The following is a 21661-nucleotide window of genomic DNA, read 5'->3' as shown; positions in this document are numbered from 1 at the left end:
ATGCAGATGCCGCCTGCTGAGGGGTGTTTGAATGATGGTGACGAACACCCTGAATTTAGAACAACTGTCAAAGAGCCGTCACAGGTGGGGAGGTGGGAGTCAGAATGGCATCAGTATTATTGGCCCAATGGATGTTGAAATACATAGATGGCAATTTCAGGGGTGAAATCAAAACTTATTGTGATTTTCAAAATAGACAATATTGATGAAGGTTGAAAGGTGGAAGTAGTCTTATGGAAACAATCCTTAGCAGTGTTTGATTAATGGATAAAGTCAAATGTCAACAGCTTTATTTAAACCAGAGACTAGAGACTGTGCACACACTGCCCAGCGCTTGGAGTTAAGTCATCTTGAAAGATAAGAACTGCAATGATATCCAGCTTAGTGTCGTTCCTGCAGGGCGTGTACATGTATGAAGACAGATAAGTTGATACAGCACTGAAATTCTAAATCATCTGTGTGATGCTGAACTCTTTCAATATGCAGCCCTGATTATATTGTCAGAATTAAACTTTTCAGTAACACTTTATAATACAGGCCATGATTTACAGCGTAAATGAGGCAAAATACTGGTTCCTACTGGTACTTAAATTTACTGTAGGTACAGTGGAAGAAAACTTGCCCATAAGGAACAAGGGAATACTGCGGCATTTTTGTAACTATGGTGTACAGTACTGTGAATCAAAACTGAACAACTACAATGTAGTTTTGGAGTAGGAAACTCAAGAAAAGGGGTACGGACCTAGGAATAAAGAGGGACTTCGACGATTGAGGCAATTTAGCCAACCAGTTTAGGTTGTTTGGATTGATTGCAATCTAGATGCTTCCTCTAAAATGGCCAGTTGTTACTGCCTTGTTCCCCATAGTGTTGTTTTCTTGCACTGAACCTACATTTAAGTATAAGTATTGACCGGTAAGTATTTTATTGCTACCTGATTCATACAACAAAACTCCACTGCCGATTAATGGGCTGTATTATAATGTTTCAATCCTGTCACCACATAATTATTTCAGCCTCAGAGAGTAAATATCCGACACAATAGTAATAAATATATTAGTGTCATTAGTTCTCCACTTTGCAGGAATGATGAGTGCATCAGAGACATTAATATTTATAGAATAAAAGAATTATTAACACAAAAACTTCCAAAGAAAAATATGTTTATTTGTAATCTATGTAGAAATGATGCAATGTGCATCTGGAAGGGGACAACTGTGAGACATAAAATGCTTTGGTACACTTTTCTTGAAAGTAGCACAGGATTTTTACGGACAAAGCAGCATGGTACTGGGGTGGCTCCTGCACGTGCTTCAGGATAACAATTCCTTCAGATTTTTTGTGTTTAACTGTGCAACTTGTAGTATTATGGAACATTACAATTATTTCAAATTTGATGGTGCATTTTGAATGAGCAGAGAATGCCACTGCTCACACAGAAAAATGTAATCCGGGCTCACAATGTAATCAGTATTTATACAACAAATTGCTGAGCTGTCAGTAACATGAATGAATCAGTGATGGTGTTCATATGATGTACAGTATAAAATTGTTACAAAAAGGCATGTGTGATTTACAAACAATTAAAATTCTACAATACAAATGCCTAAGAACTAACATTAGACATTAGAAACTAGAATCCAGTGGTAGTTCTGCGCAGCATATCTGCTACTAAAATGAGCACAATGAGGAGAGCTGTCAGGATGTGAAAAATCCTAGTACTAATTATAAATCAAAATACTTGCCAATAGATGTCTACTCTATTTTGTCATTGTCTTAGCAAGGAGACAACTAGATACTGTATATCAAAATGTACAATATCAAAACGTTAGAAGCTAAAAATATTTCCTCCTGAAATGTGTTGCAAATGTAACCAATACCTTGCAACAATAAAAACAAATACTACAATAAAGGTGAAACGACATATAAAGTGCAAAGAGAGGTTTTGATAAATGCACTGGGACTGACTATAGTAGTCACACAGGCAGTGTACAAATACTCCAAAAATGCCACTTCCCTTTTCTCCTTACTTCCTCTTCCTTAGCTGTTTTTCTCTTTTATTATTTTTGTCTCAACTGTTTTTGAGGATGGGTCTTTTTATGAACGCATTTCTCACAGTATTTGGCCAAGGCCTTGTTCAAATTATCTTAAAAGGATGTTAAGCTAGATTAACTCTATACACTGCATATTGCCACTTGACATGTTATGGAGATGTGGGTGGCTCGCTTCCGCCACTAGCGGATGTACATTCATTTTCACTGCAGGGATCAACAACAACACCAACAACAAGAGATTAGAAATTAGTTCGGGCAACAATTACTTGTGGGTGTTTAGACATTTTCTACCTTTTACATGGTTGATTACTCATTTAGTTTACTAAATTTATGTGGAGTGAGAATTTAATCTTTTCTTCTATTACACCAAAAAGCATATTCCTCATCTCTCTGGAATCAACAGACAGGTAGTAAACACTGAAAATGTTCTATCTCAAAATACTGCCTAAACTGAGATCAGTGCCAACTACAGCAAACAACTGTAACATTTACAATATCGATATAGTAAAAAAAATTACAACAATAATATATAATTTTCTTCATAGAAATCAAGCCAGAGTATCTCTAACGTGAATATATTGGACAATATAAACCTACCATTATCAATGTTAGCAAATATGATAATAACACAGAAAGCACGTCAATCTTATTCCTCTCACAGAGAGCGCTCACATCATTGTTTCTACAATGGTGTGGGTGGGCTTGATCAAGCCATTGTTCCCGTTTGGGTCCAGGGGCTGTGTCAGCTCGCTGCCCTTTAAGTTGTACTCTTTCGGGCGAGAGCTTACGCCTGACTTCGCCGGGGCTGCCACGGCCTTGATTCTCTGAGAGAAGGAGACGAGAGATTGGACTAATTATCATTTTACTAAGGCAGATTAAGGCGCAGCATGGCAGTTATCGAATTTAAAATGGGTAAACATCACAATTAAACATCTGTATTTGTGTGCCATAAGAGTGACATATTTTAAAATATACAGCATGTGCTCATTAAAAGGAAGTTAAACATCGTGGGGCATATGCTTGTTTGCTCTCTTGCCAAGAGTTATATGGGGAGATCAATACCACCGTCATGGCTGTTTGCTAAATATACTGAACAAAATTATAAACGCAACACTTTTGTTTTTGCCCCCATTCATCATGAGCTGAACTCAAAGACTTTCTCTATGTATGCAAAAGGCCTATTTCTCTCAAATATTGTTCACGAATCTGTCAAAATCTGTGTTAGTGAGCACTTCTCCTTTGCCGAGATAATCCATCCACCTCAAAGGTGTGGCATATCAAGATGCTGATCAGGCAGCATGGGTATTGCACAGGTGTGTAAAGAGAACTAACCAACTTTTGTGTGAAACTTTTGTGTCTAAATACCTAGAAGTTATCTTTGCATGAATATTCATAATGAAAATAATGTTATATTTTGGAGGAAGGAAGTTTGTTTCTCCCAAGATCATAATTTTAGCAAATCACGATTTGTCAAAACAAAATTGAGGTGAACGAATACAGAACCACAGCAGGATGAATAACAAGACTTAACTTAACTTGACTAAGTAAATTTTCCAAGCACAATTGTGTTTTGTGCTCCTTCACTGTTTACAGTACAAGTAGAAAAGCTAGCAATTCTTCTGGAGACAAATGTGTTCATTCTTGAACTTTAGAGGTGCTAGTATGTGGATTTTGTTACCTTTGCTTTGTAAAAGGAGCCAAGCTAGCTGTTTTCAATCTGTATGATAAGGTAAGCTAACCACTTCCTGGCTCTACCTTCATATTTAGGGTAAAGATATAAGCGTGATATCGATCCTCTAATCTAACACTCTGCAAGAAAGCAAATAAGCATATTTCTAAAAAATAGGTTGACCCAGCTCACCTCAATCAGGGGTCCCTCAGACTGTAAGATCTTGATGACCATCACCATGGGAATGCAGATCATGGAGGACAGGGCCAAAAGCCAGCCCAGGCCGATGGCCCAATCAGGGTACTCATACACTTTGTTATAAGTCAAGGGCTTGTACTTCACCAGGGAGAAGACAAAGCAGCCCTGGGAAACAAACACATGCTTCTTTTAGTATTGTTGTTACACCTGTTATTACACCTCTCTGTGACCTTGAAAGCATCAACATTTGCACAAAAAAGTGACACGCCACAAAAGCTGCTACTGATCTCTCACCATGCAGAGGACAGGAGTGATTATGGTCCAGCTCCATTTCATCCATGGGTTTGGTCTGTAGCCTATCATATCCTCAAGTCCATCATAGAAATTATCAACTCCTATTCAGCACAAAGAAAATAAAGCACAATGAGTTCTGGCACATGTTTCAGCAAAGTCTGTCAAAATAAGGATTATTGTACATAATATACCATCACTCTCTTCTGTTCACGAGTAATAGTTTGTTACTGTAGAATGACCTTCATATGTACCTTCATTTATTAGCAGGTAATGGCCGCTTATCTCTGTCGTCTGCCCTAAACTGCAGCATATATTTCCACTGGATCATGTGTCAAATAGTATACAGTATAAACAGTCTCAGCTTTGTCATTTACAGCTAGCTTAGGTCATCATTTATCTCTCCTTAGTGTTGTGTAGTGAACAATGTTTTATTTAGTGGGTTGTGTCCTGTGCTATATACTGATGTTTGTTATTATGCTTCTTTATACATGTTGTTTTATTATGTTTTTAGTTCCTTTTTAGCATCTGGCGAGTAGCTTGCTCATTAGCAGATTGCGTAAATAAGCAACCTGAACTTTCTCTACAAAACTGACATGATGTTGTCTTAAGCAGGTATCCCAGAGAGTAAAGATAGAGCATGTACAAGCAATAGTACAACAATCTTCTTATTAACAGAGATTCATCACTGCAGGTAAACACTAAACTTCCAGTCCCCCGACTACGTCAATTGTTCTTTGTTGATGTATCAACAAGTCACCTGTTGCCCCCGTTGTGACCCTGGGTTAGTGACACTTGGAATGTGTGTGAATGAGTTTTGTTTATTATCTCAATTTGGATGGTTTTTTGGTTTATAGTGTGACAGCTGCTGGTGGTGTGGCATTAGTCTAAACCTCCACGAGAATATTGTGTTGTTTGTTTTTTTGTTTTTTGATGGGCTATAAAGAACATTTCCTGTAAAAACTGAGCTGACTAATTGGCTGAATTTGTGTTGTGTTAACCTTTTATAATTGCCCACATTGAAAAAATGTTTCAGATATTCCTGCCATGGTGTTATTGCCTGTGAATGTTGAAGCAGTGATAGTTGGGGGATAGAGACCAGAGTAGTGAGGGGTAAGAAAGAGAATTCAAATATCAGGGTTGGAGGGAAGCAGGGCATCAACAGGCTCTGTTGCTCAACCCTTTAATCTGATTTTTGGAGAGTTATTTGCTATTTATGTCAGAGGTTGCACGCCTCTGGAGCAACTAGGGGTTAAGTATCTTTCACAGGGACACATTGGTGGACGTGTCACAGTGGGGAGTTGAACCCGGGTCTCTCACAAAGGCATGCGTCCCAAAGGCATGCGCCTTATCCACTGCAACATCATCACTCCATACATAGTGTATATGGCGTATACACAGTGGTTGCACATTTGGAAGATGCAAAATTTATTGCACTTTAAAGAATCAGATGGCTTCATGCAAATAGTAACATGTTAAATAAACTTGTTTATTATTGGAAGATGCATCGTTGCTTTCATTCCAATTAAGGTTTTTTTCATTAAGCTAAAAGTTTTAGCTTTTAAATTAATAATAGTAGCTTGTAATCTGGTGGCAGGCAATCCTGAAGCCAATGACAATCTACCAGCACCATCCCCACCCCCGTTACCCCGCCCCTGCATGCAGTTAAGCATGTTTACAACTGACATGGAAAGGACCACAAGGACACCTTTGTTTCCATCAAATAGATCATTTGCGCTTTGTTTTTTAACTCTTCGGGATCATTACTTTGTAAAGAGACGCACACTACAGAAACCCATCACATTGTTTCTTCCACTTACCATACACCCAGGCTACAGCAATGCATTCAAAGAATGCAACCCACAAAAGGCACACACCACTGGCTGCATAGTAGTCAAAGAGCTGAAACACGTACATGCCACCCTGCAAAAAGAAAAGAAGGAAAGCTGCATTAATTATCTCTGTGTGTGGAAGGATAGAAAGTCACAGAGATACAAGGGGATATTAAAGCATAGTGGGTGGGGAGTGTTGAAGGCAGTGCACAAGAATGCTGGCACCCTACCAATAGAGGCAGAGTTCAACAGGTGCTGAGATGCCATTGAAGTACTGTTAACTGCTAAATGGAAAACGGCATTCCAAATTGTTCCATTCAAACTCACAGGATGTGAGTGGTGAAGGTGGTAGGAAGCCATATTAGGTCGTAACAATGCAGCAGCCGACAGGCAAGTGGAAAATCTGTGGCGTTATCTCTGCTGTTGATCTGAATACACAGGGTTTCTTTTCCTTTTCTAAACAGGATGAGCAGTAGAAGTGAGAGCTCAGAGGCTCCATGAAGTGACTGTTGCTGAACTTACTTTCGTTACCATGGTGAGTCCCAGGAGATAGCTCATGAGACACATCACAGCTATAAAGATCTCTCGTCGGTAACCCTTCCTGAGAACGGACGGATACAGATCCACAATAGAGGTGATTTGTCCCTCCACTTCAACAAACTGTGGGGACGAAAGCAACTATTAAGCTCTCAGAGGAAAAAAAAAAAAAACAGTGTCTCTTTTCTGTGTGCATGCAGCTCTACAAACCAGTGATTAGAGAATGAGAGCTGTCTTTGTTGGGCAGTAATGAGAATTTAAACAGGGCTCCTCTCTGCAGCACTGGTTTGTTGCTACCAAGACATAACAGAAACAAAACAACAGTGAATCACTGTCTCTATCTCCCTGTCTGTGTCCCTCTCTTGCTCCCATGTGTCTCATCATTGCCTCATGAGCTACATAATGTCATAACAAAATTATGAAATTGTTGCTATTTATCAAAGTACACTGTCTGTATGCAAGAGCATGCTCCATTGTTGCATGAAAACCAAACAAAAACCTCTTACATAACAGTGGCATGTATGTGTGAGCGATGTTAACAATATATAGCATTCAGGGCAACAAATCTGCATGAAATTTATGGTCAAAAAATGTACCCTCCCCCCCCACACACACGCACACACACAGTGATTGGCATCATTTCTCTCATGGAAATAGCCGCGCTCGCATACCTATTTACATGTTCTCAAATTTAAAGCATCGGCCTGATCTCGCAGTTGGCTGAGACGAGTAGCCGGGCATGTGCAGGACTGAGTTAGCACAGGAGTAAAATTACACTTGGAGGCAGGAAATGTGATATAGCCGGAGAATCCCTCGGGCATACAAACAGTTGTGTTTTGTCTACTCAGATTATCTTGTTTTAGTCAAAGATCTTCCTCCTATCAAAGCTATATGACTTACATGCAAGCTATTATAATGATACCTACTAGCTAATTGTTGTGTGTGCATCCGCTCCTAAAAACTTAATTTGTGGTATTGCAGGGCATTAAAAGGGCTATAATTCTCATACAGTGCAGGCAACAGTGGTAGTAACGTGTTTGTGGGAACAGGCTGTTTTTCCTGTCTGCCTGTTCTCTAATATTTTGTAGACGGTCAATGTGGTTCAGAGTCACTAAATGTGTTTTACACATTGGGGCTGGCAGGAGCCAACTAGCTCATGGGATCTGGCGAGGTGTCTGCATGAATTGAATAGGCAGTACACCATCAACCAACTATTCTGTGCATAGCCTGACACTAGAGTGACTGTCAAAAATACTCACCTGGCTGTCGAGGCCAAGAAGCAGCAGCATGATGAAGAAGAGGATGGCCCAGAGGGTTGGCAGCGGCATCATAGACACAGCTTTAGGGTAGGCAATGAAGGCCAAGCCGGGACCTGGAAGGAGAACATAGGGGGGATAGGGAGAAGGGGCGGATGACGGAATTAACATTTCTATCGGATTTCAGCTTGGACGATATAAGGGTTCTGAAAAAATAATGTAAAGATTAAGCTAGAGAGGCTGGGCGTGGTCTGGCACTGCCAACAATCTACATGAAATATGTCTAATATATCTAATATGTTCAACAAATTAAAAGATTTGTTGGCCCTATGTGTTGAGTAGCTATAAGGAAATAAAATTCCCCTTCGAGTCTTTTCATCAAGCTCGTGTCCTGTATGTGTTAACTTGCAGGACAAATAGCAGCAACTATATTCAACTGTACATGATGTCTCTTTTACACTGTACTTATAACTGCTAGTGTTTACTGTATATGATAATTATACTGCACTTTTATTGTTACATACTGACATATATCTTCTTTACATTTTGTATATAGTTTGGTATATATCACATTTAGATCAACCTTTGTCCTACTACTAGATATTCATATATATCTATAAGTACCTTTGTTACTGTGTAAACCCTGTGCATCTGGTAAGATGCTAAACTGCATTTTGTTTTACTGGCACTTACTGTGTGAATTAACAATAAAGTAGAATATAATCTAATCTAAATAAAACAGATGAGGATTAAAGCAAAGCCATGAACAAATTCAACAGGATATAATAAGAGTGTGAGACACAAAGACAGCAATCACATCAATTAGTGCCTGAAATGATGATTATATTCAAGTTGCAGTCTTAAAGACAGCAAGAGTTTAATTTGAACTGAGCAGAGCGAGCATGCTGAAAGAAGACGCATCTCCTTCAAAGTCCACAAAAAGGGAAGGCAGAAACAGAACCGATGGCGCCCACCTCAAGAGGTCCACAGCTTATTAACAGAACTGGGCTTACAATGCAGTGCTGCCGGTCAGAAAAAAATCACCTCAGGGTGCCAGTGCACATACATACATAATAGTACCTAACAGTACGGTGTCAATCTTCTTAACAATGTCCCCTGGTCAAAAAGATGTAAAGCTACTAAATGACATGAGCAGGCTGAATGTGGGACAAGAGGACACCTGGTGCCACTGAACACCTGTAATACTGATGATGTCCCAGTACAGAAGCTTTTGAACGCCGCTTGTGTTCGAAAGTTCATCGTGTAGCCAAAACCCACAGCACTTGACCAATGCAATGTAATCTTTCCTCAGAAAAGGTGGAACATATTTCAAACAGAAGTAGCCATTCTGTTTCTTTGAGGCTTTAATTCAAGGAGTGTGCAATTGCCGATACCTCTACATTTCAGCATCATCGTTTAACTTTATCATCTGATTTGAAATTTGCTGTTGCTTGACTAACTTGTTTGATAAATTTCCAATTGTCTTTTCTTTTTTTTGGCAGCAGTGCCCACCATCACTGCTGCCATCACCTTTGACCCTCGTACCTGACTCTGCCACATCGGCAATGTCCACCCCTTGTTCTTGTGCCATGAAGCCCAGGACGGAAAATATTGCGAAGCCAGACACAAAACTGGTACCGCTGTTGAGGCCTCCCAGCAGCAAACAGTCCCTATGTCACACATATGTCATGGAGGTTGTTAATGAACACAGGCGGAACCAAAGTTCCCATTTTCTTTTCACGCAACCGTCTCTGACACGAGTTGCTGTCACTACTACAGTCCTACTGCCCCTAGCGGAAACACGTCTCACCTGTAGCAGTTGTATTTGTATTTGTTGTAGCTCCCCAGTGATGTCATGGCTCCCAGACAAATGGCATAGGAGAAGAAAATCTGGGTTCCTGCATCAATCCACACCTGAGGAGACAGAGGTCAACCTGTAATGTGTTTTGGAAATCTCATCATGAGCTCCTTACTGTCAGCTAATCCAAAGTACAAGTGATTGCTCACACCAAGAAGGCACAAAATTTGATTAAACCTGCAATTACAGATTTTTTGGCAACTTGGTAGCAGCAAAAAAACAATCTGTGAACACAGCACTGACATATACCTTTAAAGTTGATAAGGCAAACTTGTTAGCAAACAGTTAGCTTTTTCACATTGGCTGCCCACTGCGGCCAAATGCAGCCCTGATGAGAGCAGTGAGACTGAGGCCAGAAAACAAAAAACAGTCATCTTAAAGATGCTATCCAGCTCAGTAAAACTGAGGGGAATTACATTGATGATATAAAAATATTGCAACCACTAATTAAATTGATTTAAAATGCAACAACAGTCACAATTTCCATATTAGCAAAGCTTCAACAAAGAAAGGGTCAAAAACAGCAAATAAAATTTTATCTGAAACCTCATGAACATCATGTACTCTGTGAGGTATAGTTAAATCAGTTTTTCCACAGGACACATAGGGGCTTGCCGATCGAGACATGTCTGCTGTAGTTTTGAGGTTAATCCAATCGTTCATGAGAAATGATGCAGTCAGGTTGCATAACAAAACAAAAGTAAAAATATCTTTGGCATGTAAAACTACACTAGAACATTACATTAGATTCCAAGAGTTACATAGAAGCCACTTCAATATCGGTCTGTTAAAAGTGAGGCTACAGCCAGCAGCCTGTTAGCTTAGTTTAGCATAATAATAATAATAATAATAATAATCTTTATTTGTAGACCACTTTTCAAAAGCAAGTTACAAAGTGCTTTAACAAGTGTAAAGACAATAATACCCAAAAAACAATAATACAGAAACAATACAAGATAAAAGCAAGAAAACATTGAAAAGACTAAAATACATGTTTAAGATAAATATAAAATAAGTAAAATAGAATAAAATAAAAGGGATAAAATAAAGTAAAATAAGATCGGGAAAGGCTCTCTTATAAAAGTATGTTTTAAGAAGGGACTTAAAAGAGTTCACTGACTCAGTCTATCATTTCAATATAGATTAGAAACAGGAGGAAACAGCTATCCTTGCTTACAAAGGTAACAAATCCGCCTACCACCACCTCTAAAGCTCACCAATGAACACGTTATATCTTATTTGTTTAATGAAGAGTAAAAATGACACGCTGTGGGAAATGTTGAACTATTTTTTGTCCTGGTGCAGTCACTTCTTGAAATCTCGTTTCCTGGCAACCTAACTTTTTAGTGAGCTTTAGAGGGGCTGGATTATGTTTCTTTTGGACAGAGCCAGGCTAGCTCTTTCCAGTGTTTATGCTAAGCTAACAGGCTGCTGGCTGTGGTTTCATATTTACTGTACAGACATTAGAGTGGAATCAATCTTCTCATCTCACTCTCAGAAAGAAAGCCAAAAAGCATATCACCTAAAATGTCAAACTATTCCTTTAATACCTGGAGACAGAAATGTGAAAGAGTGGAGTGGGGAATTAGTTAAGTCGGGGAGCTATTACAGAAAAAGAGGAGCTATTAATCTTACCTCTGGATCTTGTAAGCGGGTCAGGTTAGGGTAAAGGTAAAATTTGATCCCTTCAGATGCCCCAGGCAGGGTCACTCCGCGCACCAACAGCACAATCAGCATCACAAATGGAAAAGTTGCTGTTATATACACCACCTGAACAGGACAAAGGAATTATTAGCCAAAATACTGAACAAAAGCCATATGACTTATCACCCTTCAGATTTAACAGGTTTAAATGCTACTTCCTTTTTTAAGTTCTCTTTTCTAACTCTTATTTTTCCAACTGCAGGACAAAAGATTCATTGTTCTTTTTTATCTGATGAAGTCTGTGAATAGTAATGAATACAGATGTCATGATGAAGGTTTGAGATACACTACATTGTATAAAAGCTTCTCACTTCCTGAATTGCCATCTGGTTAAAGATTAACAGGGATCATTGTAAGGCACACTAATCACAACAATAAACCTTGCGTTAATACAGAAATATACCGACAAATAGTTCTTAATAGAGTTAATAATTTTCCTCACAGAGTTCTTCCTGTTGGCTCTGGCCCAGTTTCTGCCTCGCTAACAGAAACAGAGAGAGGGCTAAGGAGCAGCAGTCAACTGTTTACAGCCGACAGTGAGTCTGGCCAACAAGTAACTTCCAGGACAGCGCTGAGGCTTGTGTCTCTAAATCAAACAAATTAACTGCGTTCCAAGCATGTGGGTTTTCTCTGAGCAACAGTGTTTTGTCACTGACTTGTTGGGGTAAAAAGTAAAGGCCAAACAGCATCCAGGCAACACAATAAGTACAGGATGTGTCTCTGTCTCGGCACTCACTTTCCCAGTGGACTTGACTCCCTTCCAGATGCAGAAGAAGCAGATAATCCACACTGCTAAGAGACACAGGGCCAGGTCCCACTTCAGCGGACCTATGTCCTCGATCCCAGAGGAGATGCTCAGGACATTGCGTCTGCAGAGGACACAGAGGAACTGGACAGGTTAATGGGAGTTTGTGAGACTTGAAACAGAAGAAGTTACATTTTTTTAAACACACCCAAGGAAGTATGTCATGTGACCCCTGTAGGCTATGACCATGAAAGACTAAATAAAAGGACATTAAAAGTGGAAACAGACACGAGTTTGCCTTTCTGTGCTGTTCTGCTGCTCTGGTCTGTCCAGAGTCTGAATATACTAAAATGGTGAGAAGCTGCAACCTTTAAGTGACTAATGCTGCATAAACACTTCTGATATAGTGCCGTTTGTTGTGATGAATTGTCATTGAATTCAAACATGTAACAAAGCAGAAGAAAAAAGACTGGAATTTCCCGTTGATATTTCAGTTTAATTTGAGGAGCTGCGCTGAACATATGAAAGGTACTGTACAAATAAAGTTTATCATAAACTGACGGAGAACTAAAAGTAAACTCTGCCTTTTGTAGGAATTGTGCCTGTTCAAACACATGCAAGCAAGATAAAGAGGCAGTGTTACTTTAGTATATTCACGTGTGTGTGTGTGTGTGTGTGTGTGTGTGTGTGTGTGTGTGTGTGTGTGTGTGTGTGTGTGTGTGTGTGTGTGTGTGTGTGTGTGTGTGTGTGTGTGTGTGTTAGGCATGCTGTCAGTGAATACTCACTCCCAGAACTCAGTGACAGGGGAGGTAAAGTTGGTAATGTTGGCTGCTAGCCATAGGGTCTTGTTCTTGCGGACTGTGTCTTCTACACAGAATTCTGTGTTCCAGGGCTGCTTGCATTTTGCCCAGGGGAGCTCCGGCTGAAAGCACTGAAACAGGTAATAGAGTCCCCAGGCCAAGATCACGATGTAGTAGATGTTCAGTAGAGATACGATCACGACAGAGGCATAGCCAATACCTGGAGAGAAGGAGGAAAGAAGAAGGCAGATTTTAGCTCAGGATATCATCCAAGTCAGATCTTGCAATTAAGCTTTTGCTTAAATAGCTTAGTTTAAACATGCAGTAACAGATTTTTTGGCCCCTCCGGGACTGCAGAAACAGGCTATGAACAGAACACTGACATATCATCCACCTTTTAAGTTCATATAGTGAACATGTTGGCAAACTGCTGCTTATGTACACTTCCAGCTGATACAGAGCAACATTACCATTCATTTGGAGTAGTGTTTCTGGTCACCTGATAAATTTATGTCCAATTTGCATTTTCTTTTAGCTCGGTTTTTGTTCTCCACCAACTCCTGATGGAAATATCAGCCTCTTTAGCTGCTAAATGATCCATTGTCTTCACCAGCTAGTTGATGACTTTGTCTGCCATTTGGCGGTGAGCAGGCAGTGTACAGTGAGTTTTGAGAGTGTTATGACGACGCTGATGAGAGCGGTGTGAGTGAACGAAGCGTAAATCAAAAACAACAAGCTGTAAAGCGGGAACTGAACTGGGTTTATCACTAAGAGCAACACCTTTCACATGCAAATAGTCATGTGATCTATTGTGTAATGTTCATTATAGCTACTTCAGCAGCTGAAAATCTTGTTTTTACTGGCCTTTGGTGGTTTAACTTCACACTTTTCATGTAGAGCAGGTCTGGACCATAATAGTAATGGTAGTGGTAATAAACACTGTGACATCCCTGTCTGGGGTTTTTATAAATACAAAAGAGGACACTATTGATCAGACCCAACCACACCCATCAGTGTGCGGTCGGTGCCGCAACAAGACTTGAAACTTTTAACTAGAGAGCCTGGTGCTCAATGATTCTTCAAATGAGGGCTTCATGTAAATAATTAAACCACTTCTGTGAGTTGGACACTGCTGCTGAACAACTTTAAATGCAGGCTATCACAAACAGAAAATAATACTTTATTAAACTCAATGAGGGGAACACTTCCCGAGCGTGACCCTGCTACCTACTGCTATAATGTCCTCAGTGTTTTTACACTATTTTTAGATGACTTTGCCACGAACCTAGACACAGAAATCCCCTGTACTCTTCCGCTGCTGAGTATTTTTAAACTTATCATCTCCATCACACCCACCTCCTCGTTCCCACATTCCAAATGCAAACTGATAGACAGGTCAATGCTGTGACAGGTGGGTTTATGTGTACTCGACCGTCTGCTGCTGCTAGTAAAGTCATGAATTCTCCACGTGATAAAAGCCACGGAAGGAACAATGGCGAGATCTGCGATTTGCCAGTTTTGCGGCCACTTGTGGACTCTCTGTGCTGTGCCAGACGCTGCGCCAGATGGACAGAGAGCAGCCTGAGCGTTCTGTGAATCAGCAGCTACTAGACATCCAGTGCTGCACTGTTTCATCTCTTCATGTTATGTCCCGCATGTGAACATGAGTAAGGGGCATCACAGCTGCTGAAAGTGCGGTGCCTCAGTGCTTGTCTACAGCTGTCACTCAGCGAAGGAGGGCCGCACCTTAGAGCAACAACAGGCTCAAGAGTATCAGTAGCTCGTGGTGATCTCAGGTCAAGAGACCGGCGAGAGAACCCGACACTGACAACACTGTCATAGATGACATACAGTATTTATAATATATAAGACAAAACAAGTAGATCTGCACTGCAGCTCTGTGTCAACAGTTTCCATGATAACTCATCAAACTATTAAACACACCAAATCTGCAATCCAAGGATGACCTTATGTCATTAATCGATTATCTAGAGGTTAATTGATAACATAATGTTGACGGAACGAAAAGGGCGGAACTCAGAAATGTGGAACTGCAGCTCCGGACCGTCTGTGCGGTGCACACAACGGAGACGTGTGGTTCTCCCTATTTGGCAAAGACAGACAGCTGTTGATTGAGTGACTGCCACAACACACACACTGGTGTAGCACGGTAGCGCTTAGCTAGCGTCCTCTCCTCCTTCAAAGTACAGCTACGTGACAGGCAGCAGTAGGTGACGGAGAAAGCAGCGGAGCAGAGGGAAAGATGAGCGCTACGTTTCAGTAGGCAGTAAATGTACAGTGTAGGTCACAGCATGTCCGTTAATGAAAGTCTGTCTGTTGTTTGCCAACTTCTGGATAAGTTAAGGCAGTTAGTGCTAACGTTAGCTAACATCTCCTCCTCAGACTGCGGTCTGGAAGCTGAGCAGGACACTTTTGGGCTGCTAGTTCAATGTCATTTGTTGTCATTCATCTACATATCGAGTACACAATGAACCCAATGCTGTTTCTCAAGGCCCATGGTGCTCAATACAAGATTACAATAATCAACTTACAAGACAAGACACAAACATGTAACTACACTAGACAGGACAAAAAAGGAACAGATATATTAAGGTGGAGTGAACGTGGTTTGGCTGGAGCGTTGTAAAGTGCTTAGTTCAACCCCCATCTGACTCTATACTAATAACAGCAGCATCGGAAATAAAAATAGCAGCAGCAGAGGTCAGTAATAACGCTGTAATAATGCTACGCAATGTTAGCTACATTTATATGAAGTTACATTAAATCTCAGCATTTCATTACTATCTACTTGTTTGGATTGTTGTTAAATACTTTGCTTTAAAAGTACCAAGTAGTCACACAGAGAGAAAAATACATCTTTATCCAATTTGTTTTACAATCGCATTGTAGCCCTCATAATCGTAATGAGATGCCTAGAAATTCCCACACTTGAGGTGATGCATCGTGATGCATCAAGGAATCGAATCATGAGACCAGTGAAGATGCACACCCCTAATGTTTACATACAGTACATGTGTGTGCCCTTATATGCATACATGTGTACACTCTACCTGAAGCTGACCCTGGACCCTACTAAAATCGTTCATCCTGCGTGATACTCCATTTTCAGCACTCTCAATATTCAACTGCTTTAATGTAATTTATGCGGCACGAATCAGCCTAATGAAGTAAGACTGGTCCAATTAGTCAGCGAGGGAGGCGTGGGAGCACTTCAGCAGAACATAATTTCAAATAATGATGAATACTGGACTGAAACAGGAAGAACATCAGGGCAAAATTCTTGTTTGGACAACTGAGGCTTTTACTGTAAAATATTAAATGATCTTGTCAGGGATGATTTGTGTTGTCATGCAGAGCTTTCTATTTCTCTGTTTGTGTGCAAGTGTGTGCTTTGTTCATGCGCTTGGACTGACCAGTGAAGATGGGGCAGAGCTTGGCCCAGCACGTGATTCCTCCTTCAGAGGTGTACTGGCCCAGTGCAACCTCCAGGAAGAACACGGGCAGGCCACCCCCGAACAGGAAGATGAAGTAAGGGATGAGAAACGCACCTGAGAATGTGGAGACAGGAATCAGCTCGAAGTAAGACATTTTTTTGGATTTAACACTCTGCATCTGTTGTGTGTCTTCTGCTTACCGCCACCGTTTTTATAACAAAGGTAAGGAAAGCGCCACACGTTTCCTAATCCAACAAAGCCTCCAGCCACAGACAGGACAAAGTCAAGCTTGCTGGCCCACTTCTCCCTCTGAGGAGCCTTGCCTTCAGCCTCGTCCTCGGGCCGTGTACCTGGGCTCTTCCCTGGCGAAGGTTTCAAGGTGTCCTTGTGGAAGTCCTTCAGGCATTGGAGCTTCTCTTTTTGTGCCATGCTGCGGATGGCAACAAAAAAGGGGAAAAAGGGACATGTAAGATAGAGAGAGACAAAGACAAAGAGGCAGACAGAGGTGAGTGGGATAAGACAAGGAGCATTAGGGAGATAAGGCTGTCTCCTGGTTGCTTTACAGCATGCTGTGTAACCACTGAGTATGTGATACCAAGTACTACGGCGCTAATCTTGCTAATCTGATGCATGGAGGTCATTCTGACAAGAGAAATGTGTGGGGAGTGAATTTAGGCTGAAACAGACAGCAAAATTTCCAATTCCAGCATTTAACCAGGAATGTCCAACACCAGTCTCACACAGTTAGAGCAATGTAGAGTATACTGGGACAAACAGTGAAAACACCCACTGCGTTTCTTTATCTGCTTCAATCACTCAATCAATCACGCTTTCTGTGGATAAACAGAATATTTTCTTTTTAATATGCATGCTCCAAATTGTATAGGTGAAACAGTACCCAAACTGCAAGGCAACCAAATTTGGTGACAGCATGTGCATATTCACACCAGTGTTTTTTATCAGCTGTGCATGTGGCTCCCTGTTGTGCAACTTTACTCTGTGTCTGAGGGTGGGCTTTACTGCTCAGAGGGGGGCACATTGTCACAGAAGGAAAAGGAGGGGAGTGTTTGGACACAAAACATGCATTTTAAGACAACACCTGACACCGAAGGAAAGTTTTCTTTTATTATGTACTCTTTCTTATGCTAGTGTGTCAGCAGCAAGTGGGCCTGCTGTAATCCATATTTAGAGAGGAAGACACTCCCCTTCATTCCCAAAGCCCTGGCTGCTTTCAGGAAGAAACAACAGCTTAAGTTTACTTGAGTGTCTACACTGTAAATCACCTTTCCAAGAATTGTTATTACAGCCCAAGGTATCCTATTTCCCTGCATGAGCCAAAGAGGAGAACAGGATTAACTGTGTAAGACACATCAAGACTGAATGCGATTTAAGCTCTAAGCTGACATATAATAAAGAACAATGGAGGAACAATGAGAAATCTGTAATTAATTGTAAGATATGAGATTAATTGCAATACTAGGGAGAAAGGTTCCGTCTTCTTTTAAAAGAGAAGTCAGCAGAGAAACGTCAGATCCTTCTCCTTAACTCTTGGCCCGGCCAAAAATACATTTAGACTGAGTTGTTCATCAAAGCGCAGATTAAAGAACAAGTTGTAAAGAAATGTGTCAAGCCTCCAAAATGTGAACCCGAGTTTCGCTCTTGTTGCAAACCAAGTGTAAAACTGTTCAGAACATGTGGAAGAATTGACAGTAATAGGCAGAAATTAAATTAGCCGAAGCGAATAACAGCTGTTGCTTCCTCCTCTCAGGAACACACAACATTCCCTGAAACCTCTGACATTTCTATAGGGAACTATGTGTCTCCTCACTTAATCAGTGTTTGAACAACATCCACTCCATCCCCCTGTGCGCCCAGTGCATCCCATCATTTTCTAGGATTTCTCTTTTCCCATTATGCATGACAAGTCAACTTGAATTGCTTTCCATTCTCAGACCTCCTTACATAAGTGGATCAGTTCTTGCCCACTCTGTTCCTCATCCTGTTTCTCTCTCGCTCTCTTTATCCCTTTCCTCCCCTTTTACTCTGCTCTGCTCAGCATATGCTTTCACCTGCCTGCATGGTTTTAGGAGGCTGTCTGCCCGCCAGATAAGACTTAAGGCAAACTGTTCTTTGGATTTCACCCGTTTATCCTTGACCACAAATTCCTTAACCTTACAAAAAAAACTCTTAAAGCCTCATTGATGTTCAGTTGAAATCACAGACTACATGTATACAAAGACATTCTTTCAATATGAATCATAAAAGACAACAATACAATCTATATGCAGTTCTTTCTCTATATTTTTTAACAATTTAACATACAACTTGACCCTGACAATATCCACCAAAGCATTGCACTGCTTTTGATTTGACTATTTTTAACACATTCATGCAGAAAATCTGGACTATACACATGCAGACCCTCAAAAATTAAATTGCATTTCACATTTAGTAAAGCAGTTTAGAAAACTTACATTTCCTTCATGGCTGTGACTATGTATAGAGTTCCTCTTTCTCAGCTGTCACCATTCCTCTGTACTGAATGCCTTTATGGCGACACAGGTCACAAGAAGTGGAGCTGACAGCAGGGCCCTCCCACTTGGCTAAAGACAATTAAATCCAAAGAGGAGATTGGACACTGCCTCCCCGTGACAGACAACTCAGGTACCAACGTGGGACACTGTAAATTTCCACTTCTCATTACTCCCTGCCCACAAACATGCACACAGGCAAGTGGGGGGGGGGAGTGTGTGTCACACATGCACACACACACACACACTTTTTATTCATGTTGGAGACACAGAAGACAAGTCAGAAGAAAAGAAAGACTGGGCTGTTCCAACACTGCGGGTTGGTCTTGAATTATGATCTTGTACAAACAGATGAATTGAAGGCAGCATTTAGAGTTTGTTTTTTTTAATTGTTGCACACACTAAAATATGAAGCAAGGTTTCAAAGCAAGCCCCTTTCAACATCACCGCAGCACTTCCAAGCATCTTTGTGTGAAAACTATTTTTATGCATGAGTATGCCGTGATAATTCTTGGTATGCGGGACATCTCGAATCACTGTCTCCCATTCTTTCATGACATGTTGTTTGTTATCTGGGAAATGTAAACCAATACAGTATCAGCTTATAACAACTCCTAATAAGGTAATATGCCTCCTTGTCCATGGTCTGTTTAGTTCCCAATCACTGCTCCGTGAGCTCACTGTGAGCTCACGGAGCAGTGAATGCAAGAGTCAATTAAAAACTGATACATTCCTATGCAGGATTTGCACAGTTACAAGGATCAGCTGTTGACAAGCTGTCCTTTAAACACTGCACACACACACACACACACACACACACACACACTGTTGACACCTCCTAGCTTCGCACAACGTCATAATCCATCATATTTTGGTCAGTGCAATGCTCTGTTACAATGTAACCTTTGACAGACCCATCTAATCTATTGTGAGAGAGACCACAGAGATGCTTTGCAACAATAACAAGATGCCTGTTTCTCGTGGGTCACCTCATAAAATATGTGCTTGTTCATAACTCATAGCCCACAGAAAGTCTGTGAAAACAGCTTGTCATACATTGAACTACAGTTTTTTTTCCTGAAACCATCATAGGTTGTGGTTTTATTGTGTGTTGACAGTGTGGCGATTAGATATCTTGTTAGTGAGGAGCAGATTTGTGTGCATGTGAATGGTTTTGTGTTGTCTTTGGAGAGTATTATAAAAATTTAGCAAATCTCAGTGCTAGAAAAACAAACTGTTTTATCTCTTAATTTTGCAGCCTGTTTGTCTCAAAGTTTAAATTGCTTTTGTTTTAGAACATGTAATGGAGAAGCTACAATAATTATTTCCAAACATTTATATAATGAGCTCATTTATCAGGAGTCACATTTTCACAGTAAATAGGTAGGTAGGTAAAGTTATTGTGAATATTAAACCACTGTTTATTTTGCAGAGGACCCCTCTCAGTCCCATGTAAAGCTCCAAGCACCTTTGTTTTCAGCATCCGCAGCTAATAAAAGGTCCAGTGACCCGTCAGGTTTTATCCTTCAGAGAGGGCGGATTGGGGAAGGACACGCGTCAATCAATCATACACTGGACAGGGCGGGGACAGAAGAAGTAGGTTAAGTATGTGCCACTAAGATTAAGCTAATAAACGTCTTAGTTCATCAGGCCCAGTAGACTTTGCTATAGGGCGCAAACATTCACTCACTCATCTATTATTTAATTAATTCAGTGGATGTCTTGTGAGTGCGGAGGGTGAAGGTGAACCTGCACGGCAACATAGTTTGTTTTCCACCCATATTTTACTGTGGAGCCGGGACGCGCCTGAACGCATCACGGCAGCCCTCCAAATAATGATCAGAGGGAAACGAGGAACCGGGTCTTATCTTTAAACACAGGAAACCAGGTTCAAAGGCCAAATCGCGTTTTTATATCCAAAATATCGCTTGCTCAACTTGTTTTTTTAAAGGCGAGGTTAAAGCGAAGGACTTTTTTAAGGAAACAGCACTCGTAAAAAAAAAAAAAGAAGAGTTTTTTTGTGTTTATATCAGAGGCTGAAATAGAACCAGCGTGCCTACTGTCCAACATAAAAACACGGTGACGAATGACATACCCCATATGACTATCATAATCAATGTTTTTTTTAATAAATAATCTTAAAAATTACAGTTTGAAAGCAGATAACTACTATAGATTTTCTATCTTGCAGTTTTCTATAAAAAAAAAAAAGATCAATCTAATTTACTGACTTGATAGAATATGTAAAGAAAGACGCCGTTATTACCTGTCCTTGTTTTGCCAAGCAGCCTGTTGTTCCTTGTTGTGTCGCCTACGTTTAACGCTGAGTGAAACAATTTAATTTGTCTGTGGGTCCATTGTTTCTACGTGCTGGTGCGCGTTTAATATCAGTTTGAGTGGAAAATCACCAGCTTCTCCATGCAACAACTTCTTAAAGCGACAGCCTCGCATAAAAGTCTGCCTTTCACCTGATTCACGGCCACTCACTATAATAACTGTAAAATTGAATTACCACTTACAGTAGGTTCTTATTGATTTACATATTGATTTTCTAATTAGCCACCAAGTCTGCAGAGGCTTACCACAAAATTCTGGACCATATCCATGGGCATTCTCTATGGGACCCTCCCCCGGTCCATAGCTATTTATTCTAGTAGGCCTATATTTATGGGCCCTCCTCAAATGAGGGCCCTGCATACTCAGTCCCTTTGTCCCCACAGTCCTACGCCCCTG

At 40.7% G+C, this 21661-nt stretch overlaps 1 protein-coding gene across 2 annotated transcripts; it reads right to left on the bottom strand.

Annotated features, from left to right (window-relative positions):
• Positions 1-1144: 1144 nt before the first annotated feature.
• On the bottom strand, positions 1145-21351 carry LOC119905380 (sodium- and chloride-dependent taurine transporter-like). Of its 2 annotated transcripts, none has more exons than XM_038722344.1 (14): positions 18872-18882; positions 16598-16827; positions 16377-16511; positions 12928-13162; positions 12134-12266; positions 11329-11463; positions 9646-9749; positions 9381-9505; positions 7839-7951; positions 6565-6702; positions 6031-6133; positions 4214-4314; positions 3914-4084; positions 1145-2876 (listed from the first exon to the last, which is right to left on the bottom strand). In XM_038722344.1, the coding sequence occupies exons 1-14, from the start codon at positions 18880-18882 to the stop codon at positions 2721-2723; spliced, it is 1890 nt and encodes a 629-aa protein (XP_038578272.1). In that variant the 3' UTR covers positions 1145-2720. The 2 variants fall into 2 exon arrangements, with proteins under 2 accessions (XP_038578272.1, XP_038578273.1); XM_038722345.1 differs by lacking the exon at positions 18872-18882 and adding an exon at positions 21195-21351 and having other exon boundaries at positions 2721-2876.
• Between the last annotated feature and the right edge of the window lie 310 nt (positions 21352-21661).

Source organism: Micropterus salmoides, unplaced genomic scaffold, assembly GCF_014851395.1.
Source record: "Micropterus salmoides isolate LMB-PRFRI ecotype aquatic unplaced genomic scaffold, ASM1485139v1 Ms_hic_scaffold_16, whole genome shotgun sequence".
Taxonomy (NCBI): domain Eukaryota; kingdom Metazoa; phylum Chordata; class Actinopteri; order Centrarchiformes; family Centrarchidae; genus Micropterus; species Micropterus salmoides.
Note: the sequence above shows the minus strand (reverse complement) of the source record. Positions and strands in the feature narration are given on the sequence as shown.